Below are 18,115 nucleotides of genomic sequence, written 5' to 3' on the forward strand. Positions count from 1 at the left end.
GCAGAAAGAGGAAGAAGAAGAAGAAGAAGAAGAAGAAGAAGATGGTTAATTTTGTCAATTCACATGTTCCAAACGGTTATTTTGGACGGAAGGACTACGAAGTTGGACAGAAAAGAAAGTGAGGGACTTAAGTGTTGAATCGCCAAAATAGAGGGACAGAAGTGTTAATTACGTTAAACTTCAGGGACTACAAAGTAATTTTTCCTTTAATTTAAATGAATTCGATTGAGTTTAATTATTAAATTTTTGATAAATTTTTTTTATTTTATATTTTATTTTTAGTGTTTTAAAGTATAATTAAAATAAAAATATATAAATTAAATAAAATTAATTAATTGTTTTAATTTAAATTACATACCGTTCAACGGTAATTATGATGACATGAAATTAAGGCCGCATATGACAAAACAAGTTAAAAACTCTACAGGGATGAATGCATGGGCATGTGTAATGAGCAGAACTGAGCATGCATGCCAGACATGGGCTAAGCCGTTTGACTTAGAAGCAAATGGTGGTGGAGGTGGAAGATATCATATCAAATAATATCTGGTAATTATATACAATGTGGGACCCCACTGGACCCACCTTCATCAACCCACTTGTAGGGGTGGTGGGTAATCATATAAAATTGTAATCATATAAAGTTATTCACAATATGGAAGAGAACATGGTGTTTAAATTATGAAATAATTTAATCTATAAGATAAAAGTGTAATATTTAATGAATGAAATATTACAGAAATTAAATTATTATATAATTAAAAATTAAAAATAATTATCGTCAAATTTTATTTATTCTAAATAAGACTAGATTTAAATAAATAATGTTAATTTAAAGTTCATGAAGCTCCCTCAGCTAATACATTCAGCAATTCAAGTCTTGACTTAAACACGTGGAACAAGTCAAGTCGACTGCGAGTCTAAATTCAGTGAAAATTAATTCAGTCCGGTTGACTGCGAGTCTAAATTCAGTGAAAATTAATTCAGTCCGGTGATATGACGTGAAAAAAATAGCAGGTCCAGTTATTTTACAGTTTTATCCGCATGTGCGCCAAAAGAATTAAATGATCGTTTAGTTTAAAAAAAATCTGACGCACCCGTACATATGGATTTGAGTGTGATACTGTAATAAAAAAATCGTTATATCTCATTAATAGATAAAAAAAAAAGAAATAAAATAGGATTAACTTTTTTCAATCTACTTAAATTTACACTCATATTATAAACTCTATTATCTAAATTTCATAATATAAAAAATATTTATTATTTAAATTTCATAATACTAAAATATATAAGTAAGATGAAGGTAAAATTTTATAAGTAAATTTTTTTTTATTAATATAATTATGTAATACAAAAGAAAATATTTTTAAAAAATAGCGAATTTATTTAAAGAAAAAGAAAAAGAACACCAATTATAGCACCATGGAAAACTACATATAAAAAGTGCATAAAATTTATTAAGAGATATGGAAACATGAAATAAGAGAAAAATAAAATAATTATTTGTGGTTTTGTCCTAAAGTTGAAGTCATGAGTAGTGATGGAGTGCTTTAGCAATGAAATATGTTTGAACTTTGGATTTTCAAAGATGACTTTTATAAATTTTATTGGATGCTTTTTGTCTACTACCTTATTTTCAGGCTTTCTATTCTATTCACAATCTCCTTTTGCTGCCTGCTGCCTGCTGCCTGCTGCTGTCCATTTACCTGATTTTTATAATTTAATTCTAAAACGATATGCAATTTGTTTTAATTTATAAAAAAAGCATAATTTTATAATTTATTTAGGACAATATTAGATATGAATGGGGAGACATGTCTTCTCTCAGTGGGACCCAAATGGGTCCACTGAGATTTTCAACAGTCAGTTGTCCATAAGATAGGGCCTACGATACAGGTGAGCAATTTCACATGTTTTCGGTGCAGAATCGGTTTTTTATTTTATTTTATTTTATTAATATATTTATTTAGTTTTGAGGAATATTTTGAATAATAGGAAATGAATGGATGAGCTTTGAAGAAAAAGAGTTTTGAACCACTACAGGTACAGCTGTTCTATGGAGGATGTTACAGTTACAGTTACAGTTACATCTCCAACGGTAATCAGATTTTTCAACAGGTAAGCGTTGTAGCTAACCGGTAATAATTAATTTTAAAAAAATATATAAAAAATTTAATATTAAAAAAAATCTAATATCATATTAAATTTAAATTATATTTAAATTATTTCAAAAATTAATTTTAAAAAATATTTAAAATTTTAAATATATTAGTCATCTCCAAAATTAAAAAAAAATATATGCACATATATATATATTGAATTTAAAGGACAATTAAAGAAAATAGAGCCAATTATATAAAACAAATAAATAATTTTTGTTAGCATTTCTAAAATTATACTTTTTTTATGAGTTGTGTTTAATATATAATAATTTTTATTTTAATGGTTGAAAATAATTGATAACTATATATATATAATTTGATATTATTGCTGAAATTGAAATAAATTATTATTTTTATCTTACAATATGTATAAGAATAAAAAATATACTTTTTTATGCATATACATATTTTTTATCATATGAAAATCAATATTATTAAATGGTTTGTTTATTATTTTATAATATTTTTATATGTATTTATTGTCTTAAATCTTAAATAATTTATTTGAAAAAAAATTATAAATTTTAAAGGGAAAATTTAGTCTAATAAAAAATTATATTAATTATAAATTATTTACAAAAAATACTTACTCTATTGAATAAAGTAAATGATTTTTTACATTTTAAAATTTTTATTAAAATTTTTATATATAAATTTATCAATAAATTTTATTTTTTAAAATTAAAATTAAATACCAAAAAATAAATTATCTCATAAAAAATATTTATTAAAATATTTTTTATAAAAAATATTTTTCAAATATAATTATTTTTTATAAATAAACGGAATTTAGTTATTTTATTATTTTTATTTATTTATTTGATAATTTAAACTTTCTTTTTATTTATATATATATATTTTTTAAAAAAAAAAAAAAAAAAGAAGAGGACATTATTAAGCAATCGCAGTCAGCTGCATATTCTTTTTTACTTCCGGGATTAAACTGGTTGGACAGATTAGACTCATCAACAACTCTAAATAATTAATATGTCCCAACTTCAATTTCTGACTTGGACAACTTCGGAATCATAGGACAAGACTCGCACGCTTGTCATACAACCTCAATTTGTATTACACTACGTGTGAAGAATATGTTTAAAAAAAAACAAAAAAGAAAATTCCAAAAATAAAAGTAGGCTCTTTTTAATATTGGAAAATTTATATAGTAAAAACTATTATTTAATTTTTATATTATAATAAAATTTATTAATTAATTTTTATATTTTAAAAATATATTAAAAAATTGAAAATTTTTGTGCAATCAAGAAATGGAGAGTAAGAAAATCCATGAAGATTTTAATTGATTTAGAAAAGTGTTGGTGTACCTAAAATTAAATCCACTTAAAATCATATCTATTCACGGGTACGATTTGATATCAACTTTTGACCTACGCCCAACTTCTTTTTCATTATCTCTAAACACTTTTTAACAATATTTTATAAAAAAATTATATTAAAACACTCCCTTTTAAAAAATTATTAATTAATTTAGCTATTAATTTTATTATTAAATATTTTATTATTTAATTTATATAATTTTTAAAAATTTATTAATTATTATTTTATTTTTTTAAAAAATTATTAATTAATCTTCTCAATTTTAAATTTTTTATAATGATTAACGATCAAAATTAATAAGACTAATTAATAAAAATTTTAAAATATTAAAAATATTTTAATATATTTTTTAAAATCATGATACTGACCGATTAATGAATTTTTCTATATTATAGAGATTAAATAGTATTTTTATATAAAATAATTATATTATAAAATTTATAAAATTAATATGCTAATTATAGAAACTAAAATAAAATTATTTTCAAAATAACTTAATATTTATCAGAATATCCCTTCATATTATTTTACGGACAGAAAAATAAATCATTGTGTTTGCCCTAAAAATTCAACTTTTTATAGATCAAATATATGAGTGATCTTATTAAAAGGGAGAGAATATTATCACCGAAATTATATAAATAAATATAAATATATAATGTAAATAAAAAAATTATCCATCGATTTTTTCTAATTAACCGAATATTTTTTTCTATGGAGTGGCCATTCTATGGCATGAAATTAGCCGGTAATTATATAATATTTTCCAAAATGTGAATGAAAGTGCTAAAGTGAGCATTCGGTCGGTTCGGTTCAAAATCGAACCGAACCGAATAAACCAAAAATCAAAATTTTAATATTTATAAAAATCAAACCGAATCGATTTTGATCAGAAACCAAATCGAACCAAACCGGTCTGATTCGGTTCGGTTTGATCGGCTTTGATTTTTAATAATTTTTTAATTTTTTTACACTTTATTTTTAATATTTTAAAATATAATTAAAATATTTTAATTTTAATATGATTTAATTTCTATTAAAAAATATATTATTATTACTAATCGGTTCGGTTCGATTTTTTCAGTTTTTTTCTGATCAAAACCGAATCAAAATAATCTGAATTTCTGAAATTAAAAACCAAACCAAATCGAAATGTATAAAAAATCAAATTAAAATTTTAAATCGATTCGATTCGATCGATTTTTTCGATTTGAACCGAATACTGTGAACGTAAATGTTGAAAATGGATAATAAGGATAAAAATTATTATTTAATCTATATATTACAGTGAGTTTAATTAATTAATTTTTATATTTTAAAATTTATTAAATAATTTATACGATTTTAAAAATTTAACAGAATAGTCTTTTTATTACGTTTTAAAATTATTATTTTTAGAGTGAGTTTAGTTATAGTAAATAATTTTTTATTTCTTTTTTATTTTATTTTTTATGAAAAATTAGAAAAATGTGTTTATTTCATGTAATATTAAAAATTATTTTCAATTAAATTATTATTATTTTTTAAAAATATATTTTTTTCTTATAATAATCACGATCTTAATTTTTATATTAATTTAAAATAAAGAGAAAAATTACATTTTATGTTAATTTAAAATTAAAAAAAATTATACATGCTTAAATATATAAACATAATTATTAAATATCATATTTTTGTTTATGAAAAGTTTATCTATATATGGAATTCCGTATTTTTCACTTTAAAAAATTGTATTTTTTAATTTTTTAATATAAAATTTAAAAAATAAATATTCTAATAATATAAAATAAAAAAATATTTTTTATAATTAAATACACTTTTAGTTTCTCACTCACCTTTTACGGTATGGTGTAAATTAGTAATTTTTTCCATAAATAACTTATTCTTTTCCCGCCTTTTTTTTTTCCGGTTAATGATGAAAGGTAAGCAAAGCAAAGTTCCGCTTTTCCAGTGGCACTTTACTGCATCTTTACCTGCGCTGCATAGTTAGACTTCACAGTGACACTCGCTTCACTTCACCTCACCTCTTCACCTTTTATGGCGTAATACAAAGCAGATGTAAACATTTGATTTACGCATCCTTAAGCTTGGATAGCAAAAGCATAAGCATGACCCACATGGTAGCAAGGGAGGCCCATTGCTTTGGACAGTTGCAATCTTTTGTTTTGAACATCACTTGTTTGACAAAAATGGCCAATGAACTACTTCACCAACACCTTCTGATTCTCCTTCTCTGTCTTTCTCCCTTAACCCCACTTTCCTCTTCTTTTATTCTTTCTCATCATCTTCACTCTCTGCTTTTCGTTTTTTTCTCTTTGCCTTTCCTTCCATGGACAAGCTCCACCACCACCAACAACAGCAGCAGCAACTCTCCTTGCCTAAGTGTTCCAGGCAGCGATGCAATGAATGGTTTGTTTGTTTGTTTTTTTTTATTATATAAAAGTAATATTCTTTCCTGTTGTTTTTCTCTTTTTCTTTGTTGGGTTCTCCCTCTTTTGGCTTTAGTAGTGTGTTGAGTGGTCAGGTTGATCTAAAATTTTGTTCCAATCGTTGCTGCCCTGCATACTTGTTGTCCTTCCTTTTAAGAATTGAAAAATCACGTAATCCAAATATAAGTACCAAAATAAAAAAACCCATAGAGTTTTTGCTTCACCAATTTGGCTACGTAAAGAGCATTTTTACCGTGAGCTTTTAAACCGGAATATGAAAATATTATATATTTATATGTAAAAAAATATAAAGAATATAAAATAGTCCTAAAAAATTTGCCTCCATATGGTGTATAGTACCTAATATATTCTTAGGTTCCACATCTCAACACCCCCCACCCCTCCTTCGCTCCTCTCTTTCTTATCTTTGCTGTGTGATGCAATCACCGGTTTTACATCTTTCAGTGTCTACGTTATGGTATTTTAGAATAACTTAACCTTCAAACTTTCTTCATATCTGTTTATTGGCATGTACTTGTTTTCCTTCATCATTGTTGCTTCGAGATATTTCTACTATTTCAAATGTTTCCTCCTAAATGCATTCTCTGTTCTGCTTTTCTTTTCTTGTATCCATATTTCTGAATCTCTTTATTTTTGGATCTGTTGTTGTTCATGGCAGAATTTTTTTTTCTATTTAATTCCAGTTGTTTTTGAATCTTTTGGAGACTTTCAACTTCGTTTCATTATAAGGGTCCTATATTTTTGCCTGCTAAGATTTGGTATCTGCACGCAAAAGCTTTAATTTTGAACTTACATGTTTGGTTTTTAAATAGTTATTAAGCATTCTTTTGTGATGATTGATAATTATCTTGTTGTAGGATTTTTCGGGATGTCCCTAGTGATATCACAATAGAAGTGAATGGAGGGACATTCGCATTACATAAGGTAACTTTTTGCAATTTTGTCTGAATATCTAAATTCTTACTGATCAATCATATACTGCTGCTGACGTTAAAAAAATAAAAAGCATATACTGCTGCTAATATGGATGAAACTTCTTTTAGCATTGCTTTAATTTGTGGTGTCAGAGATAGTGAAGTGCTTAATACACACACTCAAATATTTACGGAGTTCAACTTTTACTGAGATTAACGTAATGATTTTATCTGAAAGATTTGGTGAATAAATAGAAGTACACACAGCAGAAGAAAGCAAGGAGCTTCTTTTTTTTTTTTTCTTTTGAATTTTGGAGTCCACAAACTGCATGAATCTTGCATGTTTCTGAGAAACTTCTGAATAACTGCTCTGTTAAGTTGTGAATCACTACTTGGTGAATAAATTTGTTTTTGTTATCTACTTGGTTACACAAATTAAAATAGACAACCTACACTCAATGAGAAAATTGATCATGAAGTTTGTTGTTTTGAGTAAAAAAGTCAAAAGTCACTTCCTCTCCTCCATCAGTTATGGAGGAAGAAAATGAAGCTTAAGTTAAAGTTGAATTTTAGAGTTCAGTATGACCATAAAATGTGACCAGTGCTTAAAGCAACCCACAATTGTGGGCTCTGAGAGGTTGATGTACTATCCCATATTATAAGCTTGATTTTTGTGTTTACCCATTTTATTAACGTTCGGGATAAGATTTACAATTTTGGTACGTCATAAAATTTCACATCCTTAGTTGTTAGCACCCCTGGCTTCTGGTTATAGATACACTAAGAAGGTAGGCAGCAATCAGCATTAGCCAAAAATGCTCTCAAAGTCTTCTCCTGTCTCTGTAAGGACTCAGGGGAGATGCCAACCGCCTCTTCTTTCTATTGACCAAAAATTCTATCCACATAAGGATGTGCTTGGTTTGTTAGTCTAAGACTTAAACAACTGACAAAAAGCATGCAGAGAAAAAAGTAGAAATGCTGCAGGAAAGTTTGTGTGCAAATTTGAGTCACTTGCTTATTTCTACAATTATTAGTATCCGACAGAACGGAGGTGGAAAATCATGAATCTTCTAAAAGATAATCTGAATTCATTTTCCATTTCTTCTCTTTCCTCTGTTTTGAGAGATACATATGGCCTTAAAAGTTTTTCTCTTTAATTTATAATTGTTATTCTGATCTGCCTTTGGTAAGTAATTAACTACTCAGTAACTATTTCACCTTAAGAGCGAGTGAATCCTAATTGAATGTTTCTTTTCTTTTTCACATATTAATGAGATGTAAATTTCATAGTTCTGATAGACTTCTGATAATTTCATTCAAAATGCAGTTCCCCCTTGTCTCTCGCAGTGGACGAATCAGAAAGTTGGTTGCAGAACATAGGGACGCTGATATCTCAAGGGTGGAGCTTCTTAATCTCCCAGGAGGAGCAGAGCCATTTGAGTTGGCTGCAAAATTCTGTTATGGAATTAACTTCGAGATTACATCTGCAAACGTTGCTCAGCTGTGTTGTGTTTCTGATTACCTTGAAATGAATGAAGAGTTTTCAAAAGACAATCTTGGTTCTCGTGCTGAAGAATATCTAGAGAGTATCGTTTGCAAGAACCTTGAAATGTGTGTTGAAGTTTTGCAACAATGTGAGAACCTACTTCCTCTTGCTGATGAGCTGAAAATAGTTAGTCGTTGCATAGATTCAATAGCTTCAAAGGCTTGTGCTGAGCAAATTGCCTCAAGCTTCTCACGCTTGGAGTATAGCAGTTCAGGGAGGCTTCACATGAACAAGCAAGCCAAGTGTGAGGGGGACTGGTGGATAGAAGATCTTTCTGTTCTTCGGATTGACCTCTATCAAAGAGTAATGACAGCTATGAAATGCCGTGGCGTCCGCCCTGAGAGTATTGGAGCATCACTTGTGAATTATGCTCAGAAGGAATTGACAAAGAAATCCAGTTTATGGAATCCTTCTAGCCAAACAAAAATTGATCTGATTTCAACGGGGCATGAAAGGCTTGTGGTTGAGACAATTGTCAACCTTTTGCCAGTTGAGAAACTTGCAGTTCCAATCAGTTTTCTTTTTGGTCTTTTGCGAAGTGCAGTCATGCTTGATTGTACAATTGCTTGTAGACTTGATCTAGAGAGGCGCATTGGTTCCCAGTTGGATATAGCAACTATTGATGATCTTCTGATTCCATCCTTCCGACATGCAGGTGATACTTTGTTTGATGTTGACACAGTTCATAGGATCTTGGTAAACTTCTCACAGCAAGATGACAGTGAAGATGATATGGAAGATGCTTCTGTCTTTGAATCAGACAGTCCTCGTTCACCGTCTCAAACTGCATTGTTCAAGGTCTCAAAATTAGCAGACAATTACTTAGCAGAAATTGCTCCAGACGCAAACCTCAAGCTTTCTAAGTTCATGGTCATTGCAGAGACTTTACCCGCACATGCACGTACCATACACGATGGACTATATCGAGCAATTGATATTTACCTCAAAGTACGTAATGTCTGATGTTTTCTTCCTATTTTTATCATCTGGAAGAAAACTTCAGTCTTATTTTCAGCCGACAAAAAGGAGTAAATATATTTGGTAATATTTTATTTCATATATTAAAAGGAGCTCTATTGCATATCAGAGAGACTTGTGCTTTTAACAACTTGGGTAAGCAGTGCTTTCCAGATTAGATCGTTAGAAGTAAAGAAATATGAGTTACTACTTGTTGTTTCCTGGATTTATGGGCTCAGCTTCGTGTCAAACTATATTTTGAGAGTCAAGTTTCAGTCGTGTGTGTGTATCATTAAGCTTTCTCAGCCCCGAGATTGACAAGAAGATGAAATTCATCTATAAACAAACAGCTGCTTTCAAAATTTCTAATTCTAATTCTTTTTCAACCATACATCCAGGCGCATCAGGGTTTATCAGATTCTGACCGGAAGAAGCTCTGCAAACTGATTGATTTTCAGAAGCTCTCGCAAGAAGCTGGTGCACATGCTGCACAAAATGAACGCCTGCCCCTACAAGCTATCGTTCAAGTGCTTTATTTTGAGCAAATAAGGCTCAGAAATTCATTGTGCTGCTCTTACGGTGATGAAGACCACAAACCAATGCACCAGTCATGGAGGATCAGCAGTGGTGCACTCAGTGCAGCAATGTCTCCACGAGACAACTATGCATCACTTAGGCGAGAAAACCGAGAGTTGAAACTTGAGTTAGCTCGGTTACGGATGAGATTAAATGATCTCGAGAAAGAACATGTTTGTATGAAGAGAGATATGCAAAAGTCTCATTCTCGAAAATTCATGAGTTCTTTCTCCAAGAAAATCGGTAAGCTGAGTTTCTTTGGGCATAGTTCTTCAAGGGGATCAAGTTCTCCCTCAAAGCATTCTCATAGAACTGATTCTAGAGTAATCGAGAGAACATGTGCAAGCACTGATTAGGTAATTCGAGTTGCCCATTCATTTTTTCTATATTTGTTGACTGTGAGCCATGCTCTTGTTAACCATTTTACTTTCTTAAATGTTCCTTTTGGCCACCTTGTATATGATCTATGATGCTTTGATTAGCAAGATAGAGGTTCATGTTTGCAAGTCATGGTTTTTGGAGAGTTTTATCATTTGAAAATGCTGTATATATGGAAGAATTTTTATCATAACTTTTGGTAATATGCTTACAAACTATATGTATCATTTCTGACTCATTATGTTGTGACTGACAAGAAATTTTGGGTTTGGCAATCTACTTTCCTCAGTGTGCACGTACTGGTTTGTCTTTTCTCTTCTCCAAGTATTCATGTCGATTTTCTAATAAAGTGAACCATGCAATTCTTACAGACTTTATTTTCTTTGGATAATCATAGATGTTTATATTCTTTGTTTTAGCTTAACATGGATTATCTTCCTCATTTGTCTTTTAATTTCCCACATCTATTATACTTCCCCTTATATTATTTGATCTTTGAGCTGTATAATTCATTACTATTCAAGTTCCTGCATTGCCAGAAATAGTTTTGCTTTGTACATGGCAACAGGTTTGAGATAAACCAAGGGTCCTCCCTTTTTCTCTTCTTTTAGGTGGGGAAATGGACATCTCAAGGACGCTTAAAAAATTTTCCTTCCAAAGAAAAAGTGCAAAACTGTTACTTTAGCTAGAAGCATAAAATATGGAGCCATGGAAGAATATAATGCGAAAATGATGCTCTGTTTCTGTCACTGATTTAGACGGTAAGGAATAGCATCTTGGTTTTAAATAAAGGCCGTTACGTGAAGTAATTTACAGTTTTTTAACTCTCCCATTAATATTATACCTATTATTTAAAGGACAAGTTTGTTCTTGTAATGGTCCATACAGCCGTTACATAATGATACCAGCCGTTATTTACTGTTAAATAATAGTTAAGTAATGGTAAACTCCTTTCTTTTTTAGATCGAAAAGTTTTATGCTATTATATCTCACATTTCTTAAATTTCTATTAAAAATTAATTATCTGTTTACAAATGCCTCACTTCTTTTCTCTTAAGTTAAAATTATTAACTATCTTTCTAATTTTACACTTTTATACTTTATAACATTTGAGTTATATATGTTTGGTTTGATAGTTTTTTACCTATTTGTTAAAAAAAATAATGTTGGATGCCAAGTTCTTTTTTATCAAATTTACGGTATGAAGTATTATTTTTATTGTCTATGTAATCTATATTGTTATTTTAGGTATAAATTAATCATTGTTAAAGATGTCTAACGATAATGGATTAAATGTCTTTCTTTGATATACTTTGAAATTTGATTTTTTCTTTTTTTCTTTTTTTTTGCCGTGTGTGTGTTTTTGGCCTCATTTTGACCCTGCTGACGTTCTTGTACAAGTTATAATAACATTTTGTGTCTTGAATTTCTTTTAGTAGTTTTTAAGAAAATTACTAGAATGGCAGACTTTTCATTTGTTTATTCCCAATTATGTATGCGTTAAAAGTTTCAGGAGAAGTTATATTGACCTGAAACAACTCCCACTTATGTCATCCGAATTCAATATGCAATCGCATGGCAAGTTCACACTTGTTTCCTAAAACCAAGTTCCTTACTTTTTCTTAGGAACCCAAAAATATGTGCAGTTGATTAGAAGTTGATCACTAAATCAAGACAACACATCTGCATAATATTTGCAACATAAGCTTCATATTACGTAATCACTGGACTCATAGAACCAACAGATGCAGTGAAAGATCTTTAGAATAACTATCACATTTGGAAATTTGGAAAATTAGGCTATGTTAGATCTTTAGCATACATCATTATTGCTTGCAAACTCTTCTTCCGATGCTCATCATCCTTGGCTGGCAAAAAAAAAGGGGGGGGAAACCTTAAGTTGAAGTGACTTGCGAACACTGTCTGATTTCCCTAAGCAAAATTTTAGCATGGTAACCTCTTTGCTGTATCCAAACTTTAAGTGACCATCTTTCCCTTTATGAAATTCTGCAGTGATGTTAGTTTCAATATTATAATCCTCTTCATGATTAAAAGATCTAGTCACAATTCTGCAATTCTCCACTGGTTTCTCTTCAAGTCTCAGGAGGTATATTTTGTGCTTGAGCATAATTTCAGGCCATGGACCAACCATTTTTCTTTTGGTTTCTGGTTCTCAAATCATGGTCTTGATGTAGGGAAGGTATCCAAATACAGGATGTAAGCTGTCTGTGACGATTTAGATCTTTTGGTGTTGAATCAGCATGTGACTTTATTGACTTGTTTGCTATCATGTTTCTTTGGAGACTGATTTTGGTCTGGAGAATGCTGGTTTCTCTCCCAGCGAGCTTTCAGCAATTTGTAGATAGTGTGATTAGGAGCAACAAAGAGAACTTTTCCCCAACCCAAGAATACTCGAATACATCTGGCCAGGTTATGCAGTGGCTGAGATACTTCTTTATGATTTCAGCTGCAATAACATGTTATTGTTACAAACGGATGTGTATCCGTTTGTAAATTCTGTTTATATTTCGTTAAATTCTTAAAGGGACAGGCAGTCAGTGAATTTCCACATACCTACCTGGATGCACCAGTTGCAGCACACCATCTTCACTAGCTATAATTTCTATGCTGGTGTTTCTCTTTCACTTTGGTGGATGTATACTGGGGAAGAGGGGATAAACTCCTATACTGCTACTTCTGTCATAAAAATCTTTTGCCTTTAAAAATATTACATAAGAATTTGTCCATCTTTGAAAATAATACATAAAATCAGTTGAGGAGGCTTTCCATGTTATAAGTGATTTTACAACAAAAATAAAGGATTAAAATATAACAACCTCTAAAGTTAAGAGAGAGACTACTAGTATAAATTTCTTAATTAATATAATAGGTTCAAAAGTAATTTAATTCATTTTCAACTTTTTATTTAAATTAATCCAAAATTTTCAATTTAAATATACTTTCACAATTTTTCAATTGCAAAAAAGTATTTAAATTATTTAAAAAATAACAGTTTGAGAATTTTATATTTTCTAAATTGATTTTCCAAAATCAGCAATAACATGATGTGATAAAGAGGCAATAAGGCTTTTATGAATGGTATATAAAGAGAAGAAGAAGAAGAAAGATGACAACATGAAATCTCACAAAGGAAAAGAGAATGGTAGAGAGAACAAGCACATATTCATCACAAACTCAAAGTCCTAAGATCCACAGTATTGACACAAGAAGAATTAACTAACATGAGCTTATTTGAATCATCCTTTTGGAATTTGAATTCAATTCCTTGTTATTGTTTGAGCACTTATGCTTCAGCCTTTTTGGTGTAGAATCGGATCCCGAAAGCCAAACCCAAGATCAGCAGAGGAACTATGAACTGAAGGAGCTTCATAATGAACTCTGGTGTCTTGTCTTGGTTGTAATGAGGCTGCTTAGGAGGAGTATATGCCTTCCTAGAAGGAATTGTTGATGTATCAATCTCACCAACATAGAATTCATCCATCATTGCTCTTGCACTGCTGCTGTGTCCAACATCATCAAAATCATCAGTTGCATCCTTTCCTGCAAATTACACCAGAATCAGTAGACGATTCTGCATTTCTTTAAAGAATTGGCACTCGCAACGACTGTATCTTCTTACCTGTGGCAGCCAGCAAAACCTCATCACCTCCAGGATGGTCCTCCAGGAATTTCGTCACATCATATACCTTGCTCATCAAATCAAAATATAGAATTTGAGGATATTGAAATGTGAAATATATCACAATGCTATATTAAAATTGAGTTTCGATATTGAAGAACACTGAATTCTGAGTTCATCTGCCTCCAATTCATTGCCAATTCCTCGCTACGCAGTTGAAAAGCATTTCCTCAAATTAGATTCTAACACCATGTTCAGGAGTGGTGTATGGAAGTTAGGCTATGAAATCCTTTCCAATCCAACAATTTGGTGGATTGAAAAAGTGGGAGTTCTGAAGGTTTTGAAACTACCAAAAACCTTAACCTCCTAAAATTTTTTGAGAATCATATCAAAGAATTAAGGGCCCAAAATTTGGGAGAAAATGAGTTCTTGATGCAAGTGATATACCAGTGATTTGAAAAAAAAAAAAAGAAACTCATCACAATGAAATCATTCATATGAGTAAATAAGCAATCAAAAGAGAAACATCTAAAGATCACAAATCAACTCAAATTCTCCATGTTGACCACAGCACCATCATGTGAAACATTTTAGATACCAGCTATCATACTACTACCCTTACAACTTAGATATTTTAATAACTTTCTAAGCACAATTCAGTGATTTACCAACAGATAGGCCTGGCTTTGATAAGTTATGTGCATTAAGAACCTCCTGCCATGCCCATCTGAAGTTATTAAGCAACAAGGAAAAACAAACAAACAAATAACACAGAAGATCTCAAATTAAAACAGTAAACAAATAATCAACTATTGAATACCAAAGTTCTACATGCAAAGTAGATGAACAAGTAGGAACGTGTTTCTAAAGAGATCTATAAACTCACACACGGAAATTGAATTTATTACAATGTCAAGATCAAGCCAACAAGAAGAAATGCACAAACAAGGAATCAGAATTGTTAATCCAGCAAACACAGATAACAGAATTGCATCCAATAAGACATCAAAGAAAATCACATAAACCCATCAACTGACGAAATGGGAATTAACGAAATTGGATTAGAAAATACAGTGTATACATACCTTCCCCTCAATAACAAGCCAACAATCTTTGTGGGTATTGTGCTCAGAGACCTCAGGCAAATTAAAGACCTTTCCTTGACTACTCATTTGTGTGAGGTTTGATATGAGGAGAAACAGAAAGAAAGAAGCTTTTAGGCTTTTTGAAGGAGCAAAAATCTAAGGGCTATCTCAAAAGAAGCTGTGACTGTGGCCGGATTTGAACACAAGACCAAGAAGAGAGACAGAAGGACAGACAGAGAGTGGTTTGGTAAGGGGATCCAATAGAGGAGCATAGATTGGGGTCTGGGGTTGGTGAGGGTTGAGATGTCAGAGGAGTTTTTCACCAACCAATTTCCTTTTTTTTCAGGATTTTTTTATTATTATTATTATTTAATAAAATTTTAAAAATAATAAGGTTAAATTATTACCGTGAGAACTGATTTTTTTAAAAAAAATAAATTATTGAGAAAAATAATAAATAGAGGAACGGCTACTGCTTTTTTTGGGCGTTGCATGGTTCACACATTTAAAATTAGTCCGGCTGAAGTTGGTCAGAAGGCGGGCGGCCCACCTTCTGACATTCACCTGATTTTCTGTTTTTAGTCCTCCATGACTCAAGTTTCTTTAAATATATATAAGGTCAATTGATGCTTATTTCTATTTTAATTTAATTAATTTAATTTTTATATTTTAATATAAATTTAATTTATTTATAAATTTTTAAATTTAATAGATAAGATGATAATTTAATAGTTTAAATAGCAATTTAATAATTTAGATGGAATGTAATATATATTATTATTATTAATAATTAATAATTAAATAATTGAAAAAGTCTCAATATTTATATTATTTTATATTTTAATTTAATTTAAATATTTAAATTCAAAATGAATTAGCTCAATATTTTTATTTAAATTTACTTTTAATTAATTTTTAAAAATTAAAATATAAGAATTTTGCATATAATATTTTATTTTTTTTAAATATAAATTAATTTTATATATAAAAATAATATTAATTTATATTTAATTATAATTAAATGATATATTTAATTTTAAAAGTAATAATAATCTAATTATTAAATATGCAATAAATAATTTTGATGGTAAATAAATTTTATTTTATATTAATAATTATAAAAATTTTATAATAAATATATTATTTTAAATTATTTTTTACACTACTATTTTAAATTAAATAATATATTTATTATAAAATATTTATAATTATTATTGTAAAATAAAATTTATCATCACTGTGAATTACATGTTAATTTTAATTTTAATTTTAAAAATCAACTAAAATTATACTTAAATATAAATATTTTATTAAATTATTTAAAATTTAAATATTTAAATTAAAATATAAAATAATATAAATATTAAACTTTTTTAAATCATTAATCAATTAAAAAATAATAATAATAATAATAATAATACACATGTCATATCATCTAAACTATTAAATTCTCATATAAACTATTAAATTTATAAATTTATAAATTAGTTAAAATTATATTATAATATAAAAATATGATGAATTAAATAAAAATTAAAAAAATTATATTAAAATATAAATATAAGTAAATATTGAGTTTTTTAAATAAATAGATTAATATATAATTTTTTTTAGAAAATAAATAGCTTAGTTTCGTCAAAATGATGTAAATGGGGACATCACAATTCCAATCCCAAATATTAAAATATTAAAATAATAATATCATACCAATTTTTTTCCTTCAAAAAAACTTAAATAATTTAAAATAATAAAACTGCGTAGTTAGTTGGGCCATCCTCCATCCAACTACCAACTACCATCTCCAATTCACATATACACACGCAACTACATCATTTTCCATACCAATAAGGTAAGCAGTGTTGAATTTAAATTAAAATAAAAGTAAACTGTAATTTAGTCCCTCTAATTTAGTGAAATATAACATTTCGTCCATCTGTTTTAAAAAATCTTCAATTTAATCTTTCACATTTAAAAAAATTACAAAATAATCCCTAACGTCAAATTTTCAGTTAACCTTTCATTTATTTTAATAAAAATTATTAAACTATCATTTTCTACTCATCCTTCTCCTTCTTTTCCAAATCCTCTTCTTCATGTTCTCCTCCTCCTCCTCCCGATCTTCTTCTTCTTCTTCTTCTTCTTCTTCTTCTTCTTCTTCGAGTTTTTTTATTTAAAGGGTAGTTTAGTCATTTTTGTTAAAATAAACGGAAGGTTAACTGAAAATTTGACAGTAGGGACTATTTTGCAATTTTTTTAAATGTGAAGGATTAAATTGAAGGTTTTTTTAAAACAGATGGACGAAATGTTGTATTTCACTAAATTAGAGGGATTAAATTACAGTTTACTCTTAAAATAATTATTCAACTAATTTAATTTGATTTTAAATTTTAAAAAATTTAATTACATAAAGATATTAATTCCAAAAAAAGAAAAAAAAACAGTAATTTTATATCAATAAATATTTTCCTATAAAATATATGAATAATATTTAGAATAAGGAAAAAGACAATTACGTAAAGATATTAATTCCAAAAAAAGAAAATGAATAAATGAAAATATTTTAATGATATATCTAAATTTTATTGAAAGCAGATAAGGGAAAAGAGTTAGAAAATAACTTTAATATAAAAAGTATTTTTCATATAAAATAATTTATATAGAAAATTCTTTTTAAGAAAAAAATTATAAGAAAATAATTTATTTTTATTTTTTATTATAATTAAAAAAATAAAAAAAAAGAAGATATTGATTAAATTATAACAGTGTTAATAATATTGTCAAAATCTATAAAATAATTTTTCCAACAAAAATATTTCCTTAAAAAATTAAAATTTTTATTTAATTAAAAAATATTTTCATTAATTAATTTTTCAAAATATTTTAAATAAAAAAACCTTCTAGAAGTTGTTTTCCGCAAAAGAATGGAGGGTGAGAATTTAAATTTTTATAATATGTGAAAGTGAAAAATTCTCACATTAATTTAATTCATCATGGATTTAAGAGAATAAAATAATTCTTATTTATTTTATCTGTCCTTTAAATTTTTATTTATATTTTTTAATTATT

The 18,115-nt window shown here is 28.4% G+C and overlaps 2 protein-coding genes across 4 annotated transcripts; one reads left to right on the top strand and one right to left on the bottom strand.

Annotated features, from left to right (window-relative positions):
* The first annotated feature begins 5,454 nt into the window (after nucleotides 1–5,454).
* Nucleotides 5,455–11,290, top strand: LOC110629529 (BTB/POZ domain-containing protein At5g48800). Of its 3 annotated transcripts, XM_021776546.2 has the most exons (5): nucleotides 5,455–5,912; nucleotides 6,811–6,877; nucleotides 8,195–9,361; nucleotides 9,769–10,302; nucleotides 10,936–11,290. In XM_021776546.2, exons 1-4 carry the CDS (start codon nucleotides 5,833–5,835, stop codon nucleotides 10,300–10,302), a joined length of 1,848 nt encoding a protein of 615 aa, XP_021632238.1. In that variant the 5' UTR covers nucleotides 5,455–5,832; the 3' UTR covers nucleotides 10,936–11,290. The 3 variants fall into 3 exon arrangements, with proteins under 3 accessions (XP_021632238.1, XP_021632237.1, XP_021632239.1); XM_021776545.2 differs by lacking the exon at nucleotides 10,936–11,290 and having other exon boundaries at nucleotides 5,456–5,912; nucleotides 9,769–10,623; XM_021776547.2 differs by lacking the exons at nucleotides 5,455–5,912; nucleotides 10,936–11,290 and adding an exon at nucleotides 5,951–6,410 and having other exon boundaries at nucleotides 9,769–10,623.
* Nucleotides 11,291–13,395: 2,105 nt separating this feature from the next.
* On the bottom strand, nucleotides 13,396–15,389 carry LOC110629021 (cytochrome b5). The gene is made up of 3 exons (XM_021775856.2): nucleotides 15,050–15,389; nucleotides 13,965–14,031; nucleotides 13,396–13,885 (listed from the first exon to the last, which is right to left on the bottom strand). Exons 1-3 carry the CDS (start codon nucleotides 15,134–15,136, stop codon nucleotides 13,629–13,631), a joined length of 411 nt encoding a protein of 136 aa, XP_021631548.1. The 5' UTR covers nucleotides 15,137–15,389; the 3' UTR covers nucleotides 13,396–13,628.
* Between the last annotated feature and the right edge of the window lie 2,726 nt (nucleotides 15,390–18,115).

The sequence above is a fragment of the Manihot esculenta genome, chromosome 13 (assembly GCF_001659605.2).
Source record: "Manihot esculenta cultivar AM560-2 chromosome 13, M.esculenta_v8, whole genome shotgun sequence".
In the NCBI taxonomy this organism is placed as follows: Eukaryota; Viridiplantae; Streptophyta; class Magnoliopsida; order Malpighiales; family Euphorbiaceae; genus Manihot; species Manihot esculenta.